Source organism: Trichomycterus rosablanca, chromosome 12 (assembly GCF_030014385.1).
Source record: "Trichomycterus rosablanca isolate fTriRos1 chromosome 12, fTriRos1.hap1, whole genome shotgun sequence".
Classification (NCBI taxonomy): domain Eukaryota; kingdom Metazoa; phylum Chordata; class Actinopteri; order Siluriformes; family Trichomycteridae; genus Trichomycterus; species Trichomycterus rosablanca.
The window spans coordinates 13,824,994-13,848,646 of record NC_085999.1 but is presented as its reverse complement, the minus strand read 5'-3'; the positions used below and the strand labels follow the sequence as shown (position 1 = coordinate 13,848,646).

The window sequence follows — 23,653 nt, the reverse complement described above, 5'->3', positions numbered from 1 at the left end:
GAAATCAAAGAAAGCCAAACAAAAGTCAATAGTAATGCCAAACAAAAGTCAATAGTAATGCCAAACAAAAGTCAATAGTAAAGCCAAACAAAAGTCAATAGTCCCCCAAGTCTGTGGGGGAGCTGCCTCCTTAAATAAGGAGCAGCTGGAGCTAATTAGTCCAGAGGAACCAATGGAAAAGGGGGCGTTGGCTGGAGACTCAGGAGAGAGGGGTGTGGCACACTGGAGCACAGGAGCACACAGAGGCTCAAAGTGTGACACATTGCAGTACAGACTGATCCATTTGTGGATCCTTCTTTTATATCCAATCATGATCCCCTCACCTGTTACCAATTCACCTGCTTATAGTGAAATTCTTTAAAATACTGTACTTTCAATATGCTATCAACTTTTTATACTTATTTTTGATTATTCCCAACTTTCTATAGTGTGTTGCAGGTATGAAATTCTAAGTGTGTTTACACACCACAATGAAGCTGATTAGTAAAAACATTAGAAATCATTTCATTACTTTTGTCAGTTAAATAAAGTTAAATAAAATGTTTATTACAATATGTCCCAACTAAATGTCCCAACTTTTTTTGGAAATGAGATTTGTATATAACATTAAAAAACCTTGGCGTATTCATAGTGCTTGGTTCATAAAACTACACTTGGGAAGGGATGCAGTGTGTGTATCTGCAGGTAAAGTTTGTTTTTCTTTTTACAGGTTTCTCCAACTCAAACATGAACCTTCCTGGAAGAGAGGATCAAGGTCCTAACTCTTCCTCCCCACAGTTACAGGACAAAAACGCCAATCACCGCACTTCCTCTCCCAACTCTCCCATCCCTTCCTCTATGGAGAATGGCAACCAGATCTCGAATGGTAAGTTTAAAGGTTCTTAAGTGTTTTCTTACAATTGCTTGATCATGAATAGGGTTTTCACACTAAAATCTAGAGACTCCCATCAATATACAAAGGATCTTCAAAACGTTTCCGCACTTTTATTTTTTGGTTGGAAACAGTGAGGGTGGGAGGAGTAGTAATAGGTCATGTCTGAGAGAGAGCTTATAGTCCGGATTTAGCGGCATCTGATTTCCACCCTTTTGGACGCTCAAAGAAGCTTTTTTTTCTCCCTCTTTAGCGCGTCCAATTGCCCAGTTGCATCATGCTTCCTCTCTGCCTATGCCGATCCCTGCTCTGACCGAGGAGATCGAAGCTAACCTACGCCCCCTCCGACACGTGGGCAGCAAGCCGTATGCATCTTATCACCCACACATTGACGAGTGTTGTGCCACCTAGCGTTGTGTACGGAGAGACACACCCTTAGAGCACTCTTTCCTCATCTCTGTGTAGGCACCTCTAATCAGCCAGCAGAGGTCGTAATTGCACCAGTCTGACAGAGAGAGACCCATATCCGGCTTAGTCCCGCCCATCTGAACAACAGGCCAATAGTTGTTCATGTAGCCACTCGATGCGATACGATGTATTGGAGATCCAGCTCTGGTTGCAGCGTGTTTTTACAGCTGCGGCACCTGAGCGGCCTCAAAGAAGCTTAAAGGGGAAGAAGATTTTCATGTGATGATGTGAAAGCATCAGTGGTTACTTGCTCAAACAAAAACATGTTTTGCTGATGGCATTAAAAAGTTGGTACGACGCTGGGAAAAATGCATCGGAATGTGACAAGAACCCTTGTACATTAACTAGTTCAGAGAGCAAATTCCTCATGTAACTGTATTTATCCTATTTTCCACATTTGTTAGCTTCATTTATCTTGCCTTAAATCACCTGTGTCTAAAGGTGCCAGCGTGTCTTTTCCACTACTGTACTGTTTACACATGAGTAGTCTCAATTATTTCCTAGGAACTGTACTAAAATGATTCGCAGTAAAATTCTTTTAACAATCTTCCTAGAAATTCGACTTGGGTATGGCGCGTGTGTTTACAATGTAATAAGAGAAGTCAAACACTGGTGCAGGGTTTATTTACAGTGAGTATATACGTATATATCCAGAGAGATACAAACACTAGGTAAAACCACCACCAAGAATAGATTTTCCACCATGAACATACCTGAACCAAGCTAAGCTAAAGCTAATAATAACGTAAAGTGTGATAAACAAGGTGCCCTGGAACAGAACTATGGCCAAAGCAAGGGGTGACAAGAATCTATATACACCGATCAGCCATAACATTAAAACCACCCCATTGTTTTTTTACTCACTGTTCATTTTATCGGCTTTACTTACCACATAGGAGCACTTTGTAGTTATACAATTACTGACTGTAGTCCATGTGTTTTTCTGCATGCTTTGTTAGCCCCCTTTCATGCTGTTCTTCAGTCATCAGGACTCTCCCAGGACCACTACAGAGCAGGTATTATTTAGGTGGTGGATCATTCTCAGCACTGCAGTGACACTGACATGGTGGTGGTGTGTTAGTGTGTTGTGCTGGTATGAGTGGATAAGACACAGCAGCGCTGATGAAGTTTTTAAACACCTCACTGTCACTGCTGGACTGGGAATAGTCCACCAACCAAAAATATATCCAGCCAACAACGCCCAGTAGGCAGCGTCCTGTGACTACTGATGAAGGTCTAGAAGATGACCAACTCAAACAGCAGCAATAGATGAGCGATCGTCTCTGACTTTACGTCTACAAGGTGGACCAACTAGGTAGGAGTGTCTAATAGAGTGGACAGTGAGTGGACAGGGTATAAAAAAAACTCCAGCAGTGCTGCTGTGTCTGATCCACTCATACCAGCACAACACACACTAACACACCACCACCATGTCAGTGTCACTGCAGTGCTGAGAATGATCCACCACCTAAATAATACCTACTCTGTGGTGGTCCTTTGGGCGTCCTGACCATTGAAGAACAGGGTGAAAGCAGGCTAAAAAGGTATGTAGAGAAATAGATGGATTAAAGTCAGTAATTGTAGAACAGTAAATAGATTTCAGGGGGATTATATGGGCCGTTATCTATTCATCACAGCCGTTCCAGGTGTGAGTATTTGGGTGACTGGGATCAAATCTTGATGGATGTCTACACAGACATGATTGGCTTTGTCTTTAATTGTAAGGTGGCCAAAGCCAAGCGATGAATTATCGCCTTGGCCAGAGGATTCCTGCCTTGCGCACAGTGTTTTCTGACCTCGATGAAAATTTAAAGAACATTGTACAGACCAAGTAATAAACACTGCTTGTGCCTATTAAGACATTAAGTATAGAGAGAAACAAATCACTCAACAGTGGCCTTCAGTTGTTCAGGGTTGCCTAACAGTTACATGACCTGTCAGCCTAACCTTGTCCCAGATGACCGTGACATATAGGGAAGGGAGAGACATCCCCAGCCATGAAGAAAATAAAGTAGGTTGGTCCAGAAGCTATCAAAGGGAGTCCATGATTAGTGTGAAAGGCTCTGGACTTGATAAACTGTTCCTCCAATGAGCCATCAGTACACCCAGAGTCTCTCTCCATCTTGCTTTCTGTCAAACGCTTACTCCATTCCACATACTCCTTCTTTGATGAGTTTTTTGTTGAAGCTTCTTTAAATGAATGGGTTTCATCAACCTAATGTTAGGATTAGGATATTTAAGTTGATACAGCTGGAATGTGAATTATTTAGTATTAATATTAGTTTAGGCAACCACTGTGGATCTGATCCTCATTTCAGACCTGGCATAGTGTGTAGATTTAAACCCCAGATCCTTGGATCTCTCTAAGCGTTTTTCGACCAAAATAACTTGAACCAGTCGGCTTCTTCAATCCTTGGTGTCTAGTCTAGTCTAGTCAGGCTTCTTCAATCCTTGGTGTCTAGTCTAGTCGGGCTTCTTCAATCCTTGGTGTCTAGTCTAGTCTAGTCAGGCTTCTTCAATCCTTGGTGTTTAGTCTAGTCTAGTCGGGCTTCTTCAATCCTTGGGGTCTAGTCTAGTCTAGTCAGGCTTCTTCAATCCTTGGGGTCTAGTCTAGTCTAGTCAGGCTTCTTCAATCCTTGGTGTCTAGTCTAGTCGAGCTTCTTCAATCCTTGGTGTCTAGTCTAGCCTAGTCTGGCTTCTTCAATCCTTGGTGTCTTTGTCTAGTCTAGTCGGGCTTCTTCAATCCTTGGTGTCTAGTCTAGTCTAGTCAGGCTTCTTCAATCTTTGGTGTCTAGTCTAGTCTAGTCGGGCTTCATTAATTCTTGGTGGCTAGTCTAGTCTAGTCAGGCTTCTTCAATCCTTGGTGTCTAGTCTAGTCGGGCTTCATCAATTCTTGGTGTCTAGACTAGTGTAGTCGGGCTTCTTCAATCCTTGGTGCTTGTTAGAGAACCGGGCCATGTTTCCACCAGTTTTTGGGAGCCAGCAAAGCACCATAAACAGTGGCTGTTGCGCAATGGAAGTAAAGAGTAGTAACAAGGTGACGGAGGGCGTAGATCGTCTGCGAGTATTTGTGCTGTTGTTACAGATGTTCGTTTTTATGTAAAAAGCCTCGATCAACTATTGGGGATAAGAAGACGGATAAGAAGAGGGTTACTCCATTCCTCATGTTTGTCGCCATTGTTGCTTTCTCTGGTGCATTCATAAGAGTAGTGTTTTGCGCTTTGCTAATCGCGAGCCTCGGCACAAATTTCTGCTTTGATCAGCGCATGGTTTGAGCTGTGCGATAAAACATTAAAGTGCATCACGATCCATTAGTGTATAAAAAATAATCATCAATATCAAATCCCCTTTGAAAGCAACCACAAATATCTGTGTTTTGCTGTATTTTTCTCACTGTGTGGTGGTTTTACTTTTAAACTTCATATGAACGTAGGAACACTAAATTTCTCTGTTATTACTGGTTATAAGTGCTCTGTACTGCTAATTTTCCCTGGTTGTTCCTGGTCATTTTTCACGTACAATTTTTCACGTTAACCGCTGTTCTGGGGTTCAGGACCTGGGGTTTAAATCTTTAGCTAAAGCTTAGCTAATGTCTGTAGTGGAAGGTTGGCCGAAAAAGCCTAACCATTGGGAGGTGTACTTGTCAGGGCGCTCTCAGTGCTGGTCCCAGGGACAGTGGTAGCCTACTGGGTATGGCTTTGCAGCCACTGTTGGGCCCTTGAGCAAGGCCCTTAACCCAATCTGCTCCAGAAAATGGCTGACCCTGCGCTCTGACCCCAGCTTCCGAAACAAGCTGGGATATGCAAAGAAAGAATTTTGTTGTACTGTACACCTGTACATTTATATATGACAAATAAAGGCATTATATTATATTCTATTATTCTATTCTGTTCGTACTGCCTGGGTCGCTTTAACCGCGTCATATAAACAGTCCGTCTCATTGGAGGTACTTTAAAAATGTCAGCGACAAACTGGGAAAAAATTCAATCAGGTGGACTTAGGCAAGCTAAACGGCACCACCACACTCTGTAGGAAACAATGGCACAGTCAGTGCAAAAGCAGTTTTGCCGCTTCTCATGTGAAAGCCCCCTACCATCTACAACTTGTCATGCCCACAGATAACTTCAAAGCGTCACTGCAAACCCTTGTATTCTTTGCTTCCAGCTGCGAACAAACAAACGTTCACATTTCAGAACCTTTTTTTTGTGAAAACATGCTAAACTGGTTCAAAATCAAGCTCGCGAACTGGAACGGAGTCTGTTCCATGTTGGTGGAAAAGGGCTATGTGATAGGCTGACATAGTTTACTGTTGCACCACCAGAGTAGCCAGTTTAGTCAAAATTAGTTTGTCTATTATTTTGACTTAGATGAATTTTAGAATTGTAAACAAGTGACCATATAATACAAGGGTTCTTCAAAAAGTTTTTGCACGTTTTTAAACTATTTATTAAGAATTTCAAATAAAAAATTACATCACTTTTCTAAATAGTCACCTTTCGATGCATTTTCCTAGTGTTGTACCAACTTTTTAATGCCACTGATGCACCGCTGCTTTTACATCATCATCACATAAAAATGTTCTTCCCCTTAAAGCTTCTTTGAGTGGTCCAAAAAGGGGAAAATCAGATGGCGCTAAATCCAGACTGTAAGCTCTCTCTCAGTCTCTCAGACACGACCAATTACTACTCCTCCAACCCTCACCGCTTCCAATGAAAATATAGAAGTGTGGAAACTTTTTGAAGATCCCTCGTATTATTGGGAATCTTAAACCAAATCCCCCAGCATTTATACTGAGTGCCTTCTGAGCTCAAGAATTATACGATGTATCCAAGTACTTTTGATTCTCATGCACTTTATTCACACTTGGTGTGTCTTACTGTCTCAACAGGGACATTAGAAGATGAGGGACACCACAAGACGAATGCACCCGGTGCCTCCTCACTGCACAGACACATGGACAGCCATCATACTCAGGTAAACATGTGTACACACGACCTCTGTCATTCAAGCCAGGCTCTCCCAGCTCCTCAGGTAATCATGGGTAATTAAAGTGAGAGCGAGTTCTCCGTCCTGTCACGTCTAGCACTTTGCCAGATGAGTTGAGTGGGAGCTTATCTGGAGATCATGTTAACTGCGTATCGCTGAGTGCGCCGTGGAGAAGGGCCAATGCCACAGATCCACCACAGACAGCGGCCAAAGCTATCCCTCCACCCGTACTCTGCTTCTCAACATGTCACTCCTAGGAAGGCTAACCTTTGCATGAAATTAAAGCTTAATAAGGCTTCATAGCACAGGCATTCCAGCTTGCCTGCATCTCTGTTTCTTCCCTGCTCTGGTATGTTTCTTTCTCTCAAAGACAGGTGCTATTCTTAACATGTGTTTGTTAGCTAGCAATTCCAGAGAAACCTCTTAGTCATTCCATGGAAATGTTTTTTTGTCTGCTGGTGTACAGATATGTAAATATGTTGTACACAGCAAATCTTCCATACAACAGTTCCACACACTAAAATAATGAGGTTAAAGGTATCTTAATTAGATAGATAGATAGATAGATAGATAGATAGATAGATAGATAGATAGATAGATAGATAGATAGATAGATAGATAGATAGGTGGACAGACAGACAGACAGACAGACATATAGACAGATAGATAGATAGATAGATAGATAGATAGATAGATAGATAGATAGACAGATAGACAGATAGACAACAAGGTAGGTTGATAGACTATCAACATGGTTGATAGATAGACAGACAGATAGATGGACAGACAGAAAGACAGACTGACTGATTGATAGATAGACAGACAGGCAGACAGAAAGATTGATAGACAGACAGACAGAAAGACAGACAGACATGAAGATAGACAGATAGGTAGACAGACAGACAGACAGACAGACAGACAGACAGACAGATAGATAGATAGACAAATAGACAGACAGACAGGTAGATAAACAGACAGGCAGACAGAAAGATTGATAGACAGACAGACAGACAGGCTGATTGATAGATAGACAGACAGATAGACAGACAGGTATATAGATAGTCAGACAGACATGCAGATAGACAGACAGGTGGATAGATAGACAGACAAATAGATAGATAGATAGACAGACAGACAGACAGGTAGGTAAATAGACAGACAGACAGGCATCTTAGTAGGCAGCATTTTGAGTTATCTGAGAATTTAGACAATTTTCTTTTCCAGAGCGCTCGTAGGATGATGTAAAATGCTGTCTATGTAGAGAGCTCACTAGGTTTTGAGACACACCCATTGTATCGTTGGATGAGAATATACTTTCTAAGGCCAAAAGTACACAAACATCCGACCATTAGCTGGTTGGACGTCCCGTTTCAAAACAACAGGCATTAATATTGCATTGGCCCAATACCCATCGGTTCAGAGCTTTCACATTTCAGTCTCACCTTTTCAGACACTGATGTTGGATGCTATTGCCTGGCTCACAGTCATCATTTCAATTCATCCCAAATGTGTTCAATGCGGTTAAGGTCAGGACTAAGGCGCAAGATACTGGAGCACCACTGGAGTACACCTTAAACCACAAACTCATTGTCTTTTTTACCACCACTTTATCCTGTTCAGGGTCGCGGTGGGTGCAATTCACTGGATGAAAGGTAGGAAACTCCCTGGACAGGCACCCACACACATTGACACATTAACACTGTGGGAGGAAACCAAAGCACCCAGAGGAAACCCACACAGACATGGAGAACATACAAATTCCACACAGAAAGGACACAGATCGCTCCACCTGAGAAAACAAGCTTTGACACACTGTCCTTCACTGTTGTAGTATCACACATGAGTTTTAGGTGAGCTCTATTATAGCTGATATACACCGATCAGCCATAACATTAAAACCACCTCCTTGTTTCTACACTCACTGTCCATTTTATCAGCTCCACTTACAATATAGAAGCACTTTGTAGTTCTACAATTACTGAATGTAGTCCATATGTGTCTCCCAGGACCACCACAGAGCAGGTATTATTTAGGTGGTGGATAATTATCAGCACTGCAGTGATAAAATGAACAGTGAGTGTAGAAACAAGGAGGTGGTTTTAGTGTTTTTTAGTCATTTTCTGAGGTAGGTTTTAAATACAAGGAAATCAAAGCCACAATTTGAGTGCCAATGATTTAATTATATTCTGTGCTCCATTAATAAATGTGTGTTGTTTTAGCGGATTACATTTTTACAATGGAAGAAGTGCTGGGTATTTTATACATTACTTTATTGTTGGCATGCCAGGATGCAAGATACAGTGTATCACAAAAGTGAGTACACCCCTCACATTTCTGCAAATATTTCATTATATCTTTTCATGGGACAACACTATAGACATGAAACTTGGATATAACTTAGAGTAGCCAGTGTACAGCTTGTATAGCAGTGTAGATTTACTGTCTTCTGAAAATAACTCAACACACAGCCATTAATGTCTAAATAGCTGGCAACATAAGTGAGTACACCCCACAGTGAACATGTCCAAATTGTGCCCAAATGTGTCGTTGTCCCTCCCTGGTGTCATGTGTCAAGGTCCCAGGTGTAAATGGGGAGCAGGGCTGTTAAATTTGGTGTTTTGGGTACAATTCTCTCATACTGGCCACTGGATATTCAACATGGCACCTCATGGCAAAGAACTCTCTGAGGATGTGAGAAATAGAATTGTTGCTCTCCACAAAGATGGCCTGGGCTATAAGAAGATTGCTAACACCCTGAAACTGAGCTACAGCATGGTGGCCAAGGTCATACAGTGGTTTTCCAGGACAGGTTCCACTCGGAACAGGCTTCGCCAGGGTCGACCAAAGAAGTTGAGTCCACGTGTTCGGCGTCATATCCAGAGGTTGGCTTTAAAAAATAGACACATGAGTGCTGCCAGCATTGCTGCAGAGGCTGAAGACGTGGGAGGTCAGCCTGTCAGTGCTCAGACCATACGCTGCACACTGCATCAACTCGGTCTGCATGGTTGTCATCCCAGAAGGAAGCTGACCCACAAGAAAGCCCGCAAACAGTTTGCTGAAGACAAGCAGTCCAAGAACATGGATTACTGGAATGCCCTGTGGTCTGACGAGACCAAGATAAACTTGTTTGGCTCAGATGGTGTCCAGCATGTGTGGCGGCGCCCTGGTGAGAAGTACCAAGACAACTGTATCTTGCCTACAGTCAAGCATGGTGGTGGTAGCATCATGGTCTTGGGCTGCATGAGTGTTGCTGGCACTGGTGAGCTGCAGTTCATTGAGGGAAACATGAATTCCAACATGTACTGTGACATTCTGAAACAGAGCATGATCCCCTCCCTTCGAAAACTGGGCCTCATGGCAGTTTTCCAACTGGATAACGACCCCAAACACAACCTCCAAGATGACAACTGCCTTGCTGAGGAAGCTGAAGGTAAAGGTGATGGACTAAACCCAATTGAGCACCTGTGGCGCATCCTCAAGTGGAAGGTGGAGGAGTTCAAGGTGTCTAACATCCACCAGCTCCGTGATGTCATCATGGAGGAGTGGAAGAGGATTCCAGTAGCAACCTGTGCAGCTCTGGTGAATTCCATGCCCAGGAGGGTTAAGGCAGTGCTGGATAATAATGGTGGTCACACAAAATATTGACACTTTGGGCACAATTTGGACATGTTCACTGTGGGGTGTACTCACTTATGTTGCCAGCCATTTAGACATTAATGGCTGTGTGTTGAGTTATTTTCAGAAGACAGTAAATCTACACTGCTATACAAGTTGTACACTGACTACTCTAACTTATATCCAAGTTTTATTTCTATAGTGTTGTCCCATGAAAAGATATAATAAAATATTTGCAGAAATGTGAGGGGTGTACTCACTTTTGTGATACACTGTATGCTAAGCTACAATCAAGCAGTAAACCCACATTAGCCACTTGCTATTAAATGTGCACTGTGTGAACTGAGTAGTTTTCATTAGCCGTAATTGCTGCAGCTTTCCTAAATGGAGAGATGATGGAGAGAGTTTTTCCGTTTCTGTTCTGTCATATTAGCCCGTAGAGAGAGATCATTGGTTTGTTTATCTAGTAAAGAGGTGCAAAATGTCCTGTTTTTATTGCGCTTTTAGGATGTCCTGTGCTAAAACTGAATGAATCAGGATTATACTAATGAACGGACAAACACGAGGTGTACGCACAGAGCCGGGCTTATGTTAGCTTCTTGGCATAAACAAGCCGCAGGTGTGACTATGTGGGGCAAAAAAAAAGGCTGTAGGATTTCAAATCCACCTTCTTGAATTTCAGATTTACATTCTCATGGTTTACTGAGGCCACTAAAGCATTTATTTATTTGTCATCAATGCCAAGCCTGATAAAGTGGCGTATTAAGTGTTTCGCTAGTGATACCTAATCCCTTCCCGCATCTAGGAACACATAGTGCCCCTTTGGCTATTCGGTTACCAGATCCCATTCAGGCCTTGATCCCCTTGTTCTGTCACATGATAGGGCCAGGAGTCACATGACTGCCTGGAAACCAGGAAGTGGTCAACCAGAGGAGACTCAGAGCCATGGCCAAAAATAAAGAAGTTAAGAAATAAAGAAATAAAATAAATAAGACAATATATATATACTGTGTTTTAAATAAAGCTGTGAGCAATAAAATATTCACAGGCAGAGAATCTAAAACCTGATGCACTTTTTACAAAAACTGTTTTATAAATATGAAATGACATTAGTATTTTAAACATTAATATTTTATTTATGTAGCTTTGAGAAGTATACAGCAAAAAGTTAGCTTTTTGCAACATTGTGGTTCAATTTTGACTAATTTATTTTAGCAAATGTCTTACGTAAGGTTAAACTTTATAATCCTCAATAAAATTGGCAATAAATGGTCAAAAGAAGGTAGACACCTGACCATTAGCTTGTTGGACAACCTATTCCGAAACAAAGACATTAATATAAAGGTGCCCCTCACTTTCCTTACCAGCAATATTGAGTGTACTTTAAGTTTAGGGTGTGTTCGAAAACCTAGTGAGCTGCCTTGCTGTCTTACTGTCTACATAGGCAGCTGCCTTAGTAGAGAGGATTATAATAAGTCATCGACTTATAAGTCAGGTTATTCGAACGCTCTGCTTAGCGATTCCATCAGTTTTTGCTTACTGAGCTAACACAGTTAGCCTTATGCCATTCAAACCAATGGGATGAGGTGGCACAACGCACTAGCATGTCAACTAACATCTCCCTCCGTGTACCGAAAATGGTTAAATTTGCTGACAAGCCCGAATTTGCAAATAAATGACACTTGTACACGTTTATATAAATTAAAAATCAATAATAATTTATTTACGTTTGAAAGTAACTCATTGCTTCACACCATCCGCCATATTTCTTTTTTTTTTTTTTTTTTGTGAGAAAAGTTATGCTGCACTGAATGCTGGGATTACTTTCACAGCTAAGGCAGCATCGGACGCTCCATCGTTATTCGATCAAAATACCGTTCAGATTTAAGGTGCCTTACTAGGCAGCATTTTAAGGCATCTAAGAATTCAAACGTGTGTAGTATGACGTAACATGCTGTCTATGTAGAGCTCACTAGGTTTTCGAACACACCCTTAGTTTTCTGGTCAATAAGATTACATACTCTGCTTATAAGTCTCAGTACATTGTCCAGTACCTTTCAAAGAGAAGCGGCCCCATATCATGATGCTTTCACCTCTGTACTATATAACTTTTCCCAAACATGACAAGCTGAATGATTACAAACGAGTTCTACTTTTGTTCCTTTTGACCAAAGTATATCATTCCATACAAGTGTTCGGATTTATTTAAATTCTTGTGTGCAAATTGTACGTGCACATCTGTGTGCTTAGCAAAGGATTTTGTTGACATAGAAGTTGGGATGATTGCAGAACAGTTAATAGCTTTTTGTTTACAGTGTACTGTTGTTGCTACTGCTTTCAGAATATCCTTTGTAACTCTTTGTACGAGGGATCTTCAAAAAGTTTCAGCACTTTTATATTTTCATTGGAAATGATGAGGGCGTGAGGAGTAGTAATTGGTCGTGTCTGAGAGACTGAGAGAGAGCTTATAGTCCGGATTTGGTGCCATCTGACTTCCACCTTTTTGGACGCTCAAAGAAGCTTTAAGGGGAAGAAGATTTTCATGTGATGATGATGTGAAAGTAGCGATGCATCAGTGGCTACTCGCTCAACCAAAGAAATTTTTTGCTGATGCCATTAAAAAAAGTTGGGAAAAATGCTGGGAAAAATGCATCGGACGATGACTATGTAGAAAAGTGATGTAATTTGTTATTGAAATTCTTAATAAATAGAGTTAAAAAAGTGCAGAAACTTTTTGAAGATCCCTTGTAGTTAACTCTGCTAACTATTTATCTCTTTTTTTATATTACAATTTTGAAATCCAGCACACTTATTTATGGTTGATGATTCGTGGTATCATGAACTTTACTCTTGCAGTTTATCAAAGTAGTTGTTCTGGGCCGCTCAGGTGGCGCAGCGGTAAAAAACGCAGGTGAAAAGAGGCAGTCGGTACTGATCACGTGTCGGAGGGGCCGTGTGACAATTGCAAAGCTTCTCAGTCAGCAGTGGAGGCTTGTGTTGGTGGAGGTGAAGCATAACACAATCAGGCTTATTGGATACGACTAGATTAGGGGAGAAAATTGGGGGGGAAATTCGAAGAAAGGAGAAAAAAGAGTAGTTCTGGTATCACTAATATTTTGCAATTTTGCACTTTAACTTTGTATTTATAAAAAATAATTAAAAAAAAATAAACAGAGAGTATGTGTGTAAATTTTAAGTGCATACATGCACTAGAAGTATACTACATAAAAGCAAAAGCGCTTAAATACGTGTTTCTCCACCCAGTAATAAAATGATTAGTATTCTTAAGGTCTTATTTATAGTGACTTGTGCTAACTATCTAGAGTACATCTTAAACAGATTTGTCCGGGGTCTTTTTGCTGTTCCTACGTGGGATTAATGCTTGCACTGCCTGAGTGGAAGTAAGCCAGATGTCCACAGTGATGTACCCTCTCCATTACTCAACTCTAACCTCAGTGGAGGTCATCTCCAGAAGGACACTCTAGCACATAATGTCCTTATGGCACTGGGAAACAGGAAATGATCTGTTAATGCAAAAGTCTTCTCCCTTGCTGCCGATATCCACTGGCACACGTGTGTTTCATATTTCAGTAGCCAGTCTGTGCCACGTCTACAAGTCTCAGTTTGTCCCTTCACCGTTTAGAAAAAAAAAAGACCTTAGCCCCATACGGGATATTGTGATGGTTAATTTTTGATTAGACGTCTCGACTGAAGGTGATTGATACAGGGAGCATGTCATTCTTATCAAAGTTCCGATCTGGCGGGAGGAGAGAATACCCTGGAGGAGAACAGATGACAGTTGGAGGAACAAAGCGTTTCCACTCATCTCTTTCACTAATGGAGGAGGCTTGTGCTGTCTGTCACATATGTTCACAAAGAGTTCACAAAGTCATTCACTTTATTCACTTAGCACGTTCTTTATTTAGAAGTGGAACTGACAGCAGAAAAACCTAGAACTGGAAAAATGTTGAGTTATTTTATTATTAGTACAATGGATGACTTTTCTTTAGCCGTCAGTACAAAGCTCAACTCTAAGCAACATGGAACATACTGTTTGACCCATGTGACCACAACACTTCTTTCAGCATTTGCAAAGGCTGTGACAGATTCATAATGATCTAAATGTTGGCTCATAGTGTTTATATTACTGCTTTCTTTTCTTAACCCTTTTTTTTCTTTCTTTTCTATAGAGGAGCCATCTCAACTTCTCACCTTTTGGTGCAGGAGCAGCGCTCTAGCCTGGTCATGGCTATAGTATCTGTGTAGAAATGGGGTAAGTCATGTATTGACTGAATCTTAATTGGATCCCATTTGCCCTGTGTCTCTACCCTTGTTTATTCATATTACATAATTTATTAAAAAAATATTCATTCATTTTCTCTTTTTCAGTCCCAATTAGTCTTCCACTTATGCCAAATTTACACTACACGACTTTCAAGAGTCTTCCAAAGTACGTTTGGTAACTAAAACACACGCAAGAAGCAAAAAGGGGTTTAATGCTACCATGTCCAAAAATGCATGGCAACAAGAAGCGAGCGATCAAAGTTGTTTGTGCGTTAATACATATTACATGTAGCGTAGGAGCAACTAGGAAAAATAAATGAATCTAAGTGAAGGAGTGGATTTGGCTACATGGCCAGCAGGGATTGTCTGTTCTGCAGAGAGAGCTGGAAGTCGAATACATTTGGCGAGGACGATAAGTCACAAATACTGTAAATCTTGTGTGTGTGCTGATGTATCCACTTCAACTCCTTTCCTAGGGTTTCCATTCTGTATCTTGCTTTCATAACAATCACAAACTGATCGCAACACTTTTTACACTACTGTACATGATTCTGAGTTGCTGACAGGTCCAGATATTTAGCATGCTAGATATTTTTCTTAAGTCTGCGAACGGTCGCGAGCAATCGAGAGCCCAGAGCGAACGCCGATTTGCCTCCGAGCTACCACTTCTAGCGGCTACCTGTCGGCAAGCGAAAATCAGGGCACAAATCGTGTAGTGGGAACTAGGCATTACACAGCGCTGAATCCCTCACCCACTTATTAGTCCGATCTTTTCCCACCCAGCAGACCGGTGGCCAAATTTATCTGTTGCAGGCACTGCCAGTTGTGCCTGCTAGGGGGCGCCCAGCTGACCAGTAGCAGAGCTGAGATTCAAATCCTGGGAGTTCAGTTCTGATGTTTCATCATTTTAATAGAAATCCGCAGCTCTATATACTTTTCAAACAACTTTGTTTAGCGTTATCTTTCCGCAAGGCCATTTGTAATTGGGTGGAGGTTACTGGAAACACATTAAACAGCAACCACTTAAAAACCAAACCAACAACCACAATATGGCCAAAGCTGAGATTCTGAAAGATGACCAACAATATGAATGCTGGACACTAAATTTAGCCTTAAGCTTCTGGTCATTTCTTTGAAAAGCATCATATTTGACATGATTTGACTTGATTACCCCTGTCCTCGAGCAGCTTTATTGGCTGCCCATTAATAAGCGTATTCAATATAAAATTTTGCTTCTCACTTTTAAGGCACTTCATGGTTTAGGTCCGGTTTACTTGATGGACCTTCTCAGGTTCCACACTCCATCCTGGAATTTAAGGTCATCAGATGCTGGTCTCCTGGTTGTTCCTAGATTCAGGCTGAGTACCATGGGCGATCGATCTTTTAGTGTTGCTGCCCCTCTCTTTCCTCCTCTTTGCGTTCCACTTCCTCTCTCTCAATTTAAAGCTCTCCTAAAGACTCACCTTTTTTCTCAGCATTTTATCACTTCACCTTCTGCTACTTCTACGTGATTGTTTATTTTCTGTTCATTTTCTGTGTGATTGTTTATTTTAAATGTAAAGCGACCTTGGGTTTGTGAAAGGCGCTATATACTGTAAGTGTAACTTATTATTATTATTATTATTAAATGTATAGTTACATCACAGCAGTCACATTTTTCATTTACGATACAGATTTACAGAATACGCTTGATTAAGAAGAAAAATGGACATTCTAATATTAAAGTGAACAACTTTGAGCCACTTACATCCAATTTAATAGAGAATTTTGAGGTCAAAGCTGAGATTCTGAAAGATGACCGACAATATGAATGCTGGACACAAAATTTAGCCTTAAGCTACTGGTCATTTCTTTAAAAAGCATCGTATTTTTCTTAGCTGTATAGTCCTGGATTGTACTTTTCCACTTACCAACATTTATCAGGCTAAAATTCTGAGCTGTATTTACATACTGTATAAATATTAACACTTTTAGCCAATGGTGCTTTACATTTGAATTAAGCTATTGTTAAGTTGTTAAGAGGACAAAACTCTGGAACCTTATTCTATATAATATAATTATTATTAATATTTTTGAACAGATAAAAATAAACATACTAACAATGCAATTCTTTTCTGCATTTTTACCATCATGTCTTAGTTACCCCACACTGATGACTGTGCTCTTTTTCCTAAATTAAAATAAATAAACAAATAAATAAACCACAATTGAGCTGTGGATTTTAATTCCAGTCTTTCCATTCCTGCCACTGCTCTCTTTTTTTTTGTTGCTGACCCTCTCAATCCTTCATTCAATCAATCCCTTCTTTCAGTTTCTTCCTGCGCTTTATTTATTTATTTGTGCTCGAGACAGAGGCTCTTTATAGAGTTTGTGCTCATGCTGAGATGCTTTTTGTTGCTTGCTGAATCATGTCTTATGTGGGCAGAAACTGTATCTGGGATGTATCTGACTAAGAGTCTCTGCCTCAGATTTTTAAATAACCACAAATAAATGTTCACGGCTGACAAATAAATGCATCATAGTGTTGATGTCAAGAGCAAGAAAAGCTCGAGCACTGTGTGAACCAGGACATTGAATAATGTTCTGGTTCATACAGAAACGTGCACTTTTATATTAGATATGTTACATGCAGACATGAGCAATTGGTTGGTCATTTAGTGACTAAAGTAGTTTTTTTATGTGTCCTTATTTACTGTTGAAGAGAGAAGGTAATAAAATGTAATGTATATAAATGTTTAAGATTATTAACCATGTTATACAGTAGTATTTTAGCTCTAGCAGCTACAGAAGTTATACATGGTGAACTAAAACAGCAATTTATGTTTTCTCTGCAAGAGTTGCAAGTATTTAGCAAGTCATTCTACCATGTTTGCATTTGTGAGCAATAGAAAAAAGGGTATAGGCCGCACAGGTGACGCAGCGGTAAAATTCACTAGCACACCACAGCTGGGATCTCGAATAATTGTATCGAATCTCAGCTCTGCCATCCGACTGGGCTGGGCGGCTACATGAACAACGATTGGCTGTTGTTTACAGGGTGGGACAAGCCGAACCAGGGTTCCTCATAACTGGTGCAATTTCGACCTCTGCTGGCTGATTGATGGCGTCTGCACAGAGTTGGGGAATAACGCTGATCAGGGTGTGGCTCTCCGTGCACAAGGCTGATCCGTAGGTGAAAAGATGCAATCGGTGCTGCACATGTGTCGGAGGGGGCCTGTGTCAGTTGCGAAGCTCCTCAGTCAGCAGTGGAGGGTTGTATCGGTAAAGGTGAAGCGTAACGCAATCAGGGTAATTGGATACGACTAGATTAGGGGAGAGAATTAGGGGGAAAAAATAAATAAGGGTAGAGTGAACTGTATTTGGGACACTTTTATGTTTTTTTGTTGACATTATGTTATTGACAAATGTACAGTATGTTGATACTCCTCCTAATGATTGAGTTCTGATGTTTCAGTCAATTTTTTAAAACAACAGTTTGTAGAAGGCCCTTATCTGTAGCTTTATCTGCCTACTAGGTGGCACAGTGGAATATTCTGCTAGCACACCAGCGCTGGGATTCTGAACTCCCAGAGTTGAATCTTAGCTCTAGTACCGGTTGGCTGGCGCCAAACAGTGGGCACAATTGGCCACTAGTCTACTAGGTGGGAAAAGACCAGACTAAAAAGGGAGTGAGGTTTTTGACGCTGTGTAAGAATCCTGGTTAGGAGTCTGAGGCGCTTTTACAGAACTAGAGAAACGTTGAGATCAGTGCGTGACTCTCCGTGCATGAGACTGGCCTCACAAGCAAATCTACCGAAGCATGGCAGAATAAGAAGGGGTCGGTGGACTGCTCACGCATCAGAGGGAGCGTGTGTCAGGCGAATATACCGTCCTCTGATGCTAAACACAAGTGAATTGAGTTTGGTGTGAAGAAACCCTGCTGAACAACCCTATTTTTGGGACAAATTGGAACATCAATTGTGAGACAGGCTTTCTCCAACATTCGTTTCTAGATCTAAAAATTAAACTGAATGGGCATTGACTACATGGGCACAGATTCCCACATATACACTTTAAAAACTTGTGGAAGGCTTTCCCAGCAGAGTTTAGGTTATTGAAGCCAAAGATGGTCGAAGATATTGTAGTCAACTCCATAATAATGCAAACCATGAAAAAGTCAGGTGTTCACTTGCTTTCGGCTTTATAGTATATTTAAGTGGGTTCATCCCAATGATGCCTACATAAAAAGGAACATTTTAACCATTTTTTCACTCAAATACTCAAGAGTTTTTCTCTTACATTTACAGTGGTACCTTGAAACTCACTGTCAATTGGTTCTGGGAGTGGCGTTGAGTTTAAAAGGCATTGAGTTTTAAGGTATTTTTTCCCATAAGGATGTAAAAAAATAGGGGTTGTTTTTGACACTTTTACACTGAAAATAACACAAGTATAATATAAAAAAACACTGAAATACAATTAAAAACAGTTCAAAAAATCAATCAAAATACAATAAAACCTGCATTTTACCTTTACTTCTTTATTGTTTTCTTATGCTTCTTAATTAGTGGAGAGAACTTATAAGCAATAATAAAGAGAGGTTTAGTGTTTCTATGTTGTTCTTTTAATACATTGTTACTTTTTTGAGACTCGTTTTAGACTCTCGGAAAAGCTCATTCTTACAATTCTTCAGCACCTCGAGCTATAACACAAGTTTAAAAGTGAAACAGGAAAAACACAGCTGAACACAGATACATGTGGAGCGTTCAGAGTGAATTTGATGGTTATTCCACACAAATGCAGATTCGCCTCATGTTCACACTTTGATGTCCTTTTATTACACCGCTCAAGCCAAGCGCTGAACAAAGCAGCAGTCGCACACATGTTGAGTTTAAGGGAAACGTTGAGTTTAAGGGTACAGATTTCGCGACGAAGGGCGTTGAGTTTCAAAGATTTTGAGTTTCGGGGACGTTGAGTTACAAGATACCACTGTACTTTGGAGGCTGGATTTTGTTGTGTAACTGTCGTTAACGTTTGATTTGCAAGTTTGCTATTATGATTTGCAAGTTAGCTAGCTTTCTCACATCTTACATAACTATTGATGTACAAAATTCTATGTCCGAACAGAATTTATTGTTCCAGAATTTATTATTAAAAGGTAAATTGTGTTTATGAGGCTTGAAGCTAAATTAGACGGACCCTCTCCTGCCATCTCTCCGTCCGAGCATTTGCAAGCTACTGATGTGACCACGGCTTAAAGTAAATTTTATCCTCCAACCTTCATCTGGATTAACCTGTAAAAGCAAGCAAAGTTTGTACCGCCAACCAGTTAATCTGTAAGAGCTCTAATGCTGTTCAGGCTTGAGATGGGCTTCTTCAATTTTAATCCAAGTCATCACTTTTTATGCTCATAGTATGTGTTTAGAATTGGTTGCCAGTTTGCTCTATTGGCGTCATCTTTATTGGTTCTCAATTGCCCTACACGGTACATGAGCCTCTCCTACATTTTATCTCATTGATAGGAAACTGCAGCTCCATGCTCCTCAGATAAACATCATTTAATGGTTTACAGCCTGCTATTATCCTGTAAAAGCTACTTGTAGTTCATGGATTTGATCGTTACTGAGCTCATTACCCGCTGTGTCCTCTGCTGTTCAGGGTAACACGAGGTTCAGTATTAACCTATCTTTAACTGATTGAGGTGAACTCAGTCCTCAGTTCTGTGAAAGTCCTTTCCAAGTTTGACCCGGTGAACCGATACCTGTGTAAGCGTTCTCATGTGAACTTGTAATGCGCTTTACACTCAAGCATTTCCAGGAACATGAGAACTAGAGAAAAAGGGCTCTGGAGATTTTACTAATCTACCTGTTCTACTGATACGTGACAAGCAGATCTAATGTGTTTTCACTGTGTTGAAACATACCTGAGAGCAATGATTTATTTATGTGCTTGATTTAATAGTCATTAAAGTAAAAAAAAAAATTGAATAGATGATTATTATTATGCTGTTCATAAGTACACCGACTAGGCATAACATTATGACTACTGACAGGTGAAGTGAATAACACGGATTATCTCTTCATCACGGCACCTGTTAGTGGGTAGGATAAATTAGGCAGCAAGTGAACTTTATATTCTCAAACGATGTGTTAGAAGCAGGAAAATTGGGCGAGCGTAAGGATTTGAGCGATTTTAACAAGGGCCAAATTGTGATGGCTAGACGACTGGGTCAGAGCATCTCCAAAACTGCAGCTCTTGTGGGGTGTTCCCGGTCTGCAGTGGTCAGTATCTATCAAAAGTGGTCCAAGGAAGGAACAGTGGTAAACCGGCGGCAGGGTCATGGGCGCACGTGCATCATTGATGCACGTGGGGAGTGAAGGCTGGCCCATGTGGTCCAATCCAACAGACGAGCTACTGTAGCTCAAATTGCTGAATAAGTTAATGCTGGTTCTGATAGGTGTCAGAATACACAGTGCATCTCAGTTGCAGGGCTGTTTTGGCAGCAAAAGGGGGACCAACACAATATTAGGAAGGTGGTCATAATGTTATGCCTGATTGGTGAATATCCCAAGGAGGATGGAGGTCCCTGCTGAGTCTGGTTCCCCTAAAGTTTTCGTCCTGTAATTTTAAGGGAGTTTTTCCTTGCCATTGTCCCCCTCGGCATGGTCTCTCGGTCCTGGATTTTTTAAAGTTGCATGGAGACAATGTCCACTGTAAAAAGTGCTATATAAATAATTTTTGCTCTGTTGGCTTCATCTTTATTGGCTCTCAATTGCCCTACACAGCACATGAGCCTCTCCCACATTTTATTATTATGCTGTTATTAAAAATATCCCAAGGAAGATGAGGGTCCCTGCTGAGTCTGGTTCCTCTCAAGGTTTCTTTCTGTAATTTCTGTAAGTTTGTCCTTGCCACTGTCCCCCTCAGCTTGCTCAACAGGGGTTTTGGTCTGTCGGTCCTGGATTCTGTAAAGTTTCTTTGAGACAATGTCTAATGTAAATCACAGGAGTCACATTTTCCAATTACAATACAGATTTACTGTTACATCCAATTTAATAGATCGTGTTGAGGTCCCCAAAAACCTAAATGCTTCATTCACAGGGAGTATAGTATCAGCCTTTTAGATATATGCTAACATTATACACAGTGACCAAGCAGGGTGTGTATATACATTCTAAGAAGTGGCTTAGAAAAGTGCTGGGCTTTTACTGACCACTAGAACATCTTTAATGTACTATGTTCATACAGTCACTGTCCACTATTGCGAACAATATGGTTAGACTGGGAATTATACCCTTTGCTCTGACAACACCTCCAAATCTTTTTGTGTTGAAGTCATTTCTTAGAGATTCATGTTGACATGAGTCCATTAACAATTACTGCAGTTTTGTTAGTTTTACATTTATGCCACACAATGGTTTCCCATTTTTCCACCTCCCTGAGGTGTTTTATTGGATTTGAATATAGTGTATGGAGAAACCAATACAGTATACTGACTGAAATCTTGTGCTATGTGACATGAAGCATCATCTGAAAGCAGTCATTATAAGATGGGTAAATTATGACTAGGATTTTACCAATTTTTACAGAAAAGTGGCTCATTTCACGGCTGTCATTAAAAAACACTCATAAATTGATTGACAGAATAAATGGAAGCTACAATAAACAGCATAGCCTACCTTAACGGTTGAATGTAAATCCAGCGACAGTCTCAAAAATACTCGTCCGTGTTTTGACAGGACACAGAATTGATTGGGAGTTACCTGAGTAGTGTTCATAGCTGCGTTACACTTGGAGATCTTGGATATTTTGATTCACTGATTGCTAAAAAAAAATTGCCATAGGATTGCTAGGACCTCATAGTGCAAATCCACCAATAAACATGAGGCACTTGAATGCTTCGTGAATGAAAAATGTTAAATCACTAAACACAAATTTAGAATTTCACAGCAAATTGCAGGAAACAGCAAAATTTACGGGAAACAGGTCGTTTCACAGTCTGTGGCGTGATTTTCACAGCCGTGAATAAGGTAGGGCCTTAATTATATGACCATAAAAGAGTGCACACTCAGATAGGCTGTGGCATTCAAACAATGCTTGATTGGTATTAAGGGCTTTATGATGCCCAGAAAACATTTTCCATATTACTGCACCATTACCACCACCACCAACCTGAACTGTTCCCACGAAGTCTGTTGAACTGACTGTTAGTTTGATGTATAAACAAACATGTGAACTTGCTGTTCTGTTATGGATCTCTGTTCTCCTGCGTATCTAAACTATGCCTCAGCTTAAGCTCATGGACAGATGACATTACATTCTCAAGAATTTGACAAAAGATAGTGGAATTTATTGTTACCACATTAACAAGTCATCCTGTCTGGCAAGATTTCTGGAAACGGTTCCAAGTTTCTTCTGGTGTTCAGTGCAAGAGTCTTAGACATGACTTTGTAACTTTAACCTATTAAGCTTTCATGGTAAGTTTCAAGATAGGTAAAAGTTATATTCTACATGGCAGGTTCAATTCAGGCCTACCAATTAGATTGGTGAACAGACTGATTATTATGAAGTTATTATGTGTGCAATTTATTCATTTATTTGTATTTTTTATTATTATTTTTTAATATTGTCAATGTTTTAGTCACAACAATGCCCACACCTACTTCTTTGTTTCTGTGCTCAATCCTACCCCTTGGCATCCATTCAAAACAACCTAATGAAGGCATGTGTAGTCTATGATAACAGAAGGCTGGTGGTGTGCACAGACCCCAAACCCAGTCCTTAAACAATAACCTTCTTACACTCTAAGTCAACCAAACATGCCACAGTGCCAACTTCAGATTAAATACAATAAAAACTGCTTTTAAACCCTACAAACAGTTTGGAATCTAACTGAATGAAGTACCTTTGGTTGGTGGATTCCTGCCACCTTGCAGATGAAAAAAATAATGTAATGCTCTGTGAGTTTCCTCTACAACAGTAGCTGTAGGAAAACAAAAGAAAAAACACAGAATGGCTATTATTATTACTATTATTATTTTATTATTACTAGCAGTCTCCAGCAAATGGCGGCAATTATATGATAGCTACATTTGTTAATATTATTGAAGACCTTTGACTTTTTTATAGTTTTTATTAAACTGTTTACTTAAATTTTATGAATGTGGCTTTTGTTTTGTAGTTTTATAATGATGCGTTACTATAGACATTGTGCATGTGCACAATGCAGGACTAAGAAAACTAATGACTGAATACTTAAATACATCACTGGCTTTTGTGCAATATTCTTCTAATCACACTCCTTGACTGCTGTGCCCTTTGCTGGGTTAATCAGTTTAGGGTTAATGTAGTCTGGGCATCTCCATGGTACCCATAGGATAAGTCTGTAATGAGGCCAGTACGTCCTCTTGATACTTCACTGTGGTGACAGTCCAGACTCCATATCTTAATGTG

The 23,653-nt window shown here is 40.4% G+C and overlaps 1 protein-coding gene across 2 annotated transcripts in view; it reads left to right on the top strand.

Moving 5' to 3' along the window:
- myo16 (myosin XVI) overlaps window positions 1–23,653 on the top strand; it is a 313,223-nt gene that overhangs the window by 218,304 nt on the left and 71,266 nt on the right. For both annotated transcript variants that reach the window (XM_063006388.1, XM_063006387.1), the window contains exons 33-35: window positions 710–865; window positions 6,228–6,313; window positions 14,131–14,213. In XM_063006388.1, the coding sequence (XP_062862458.1) occupies window positions 710–865; window positions 6,228–6,313; window positions 14,131–14,178 (290 nt within the window). In that variant the 3' untranslated portion in view covers window positions 14,179–14,213. The remainder of the gene's footprint in view (window positions 1–709; window positions 866–6,227; window positions 6,314–14,130; window positions 14,214–23,653) is intronic.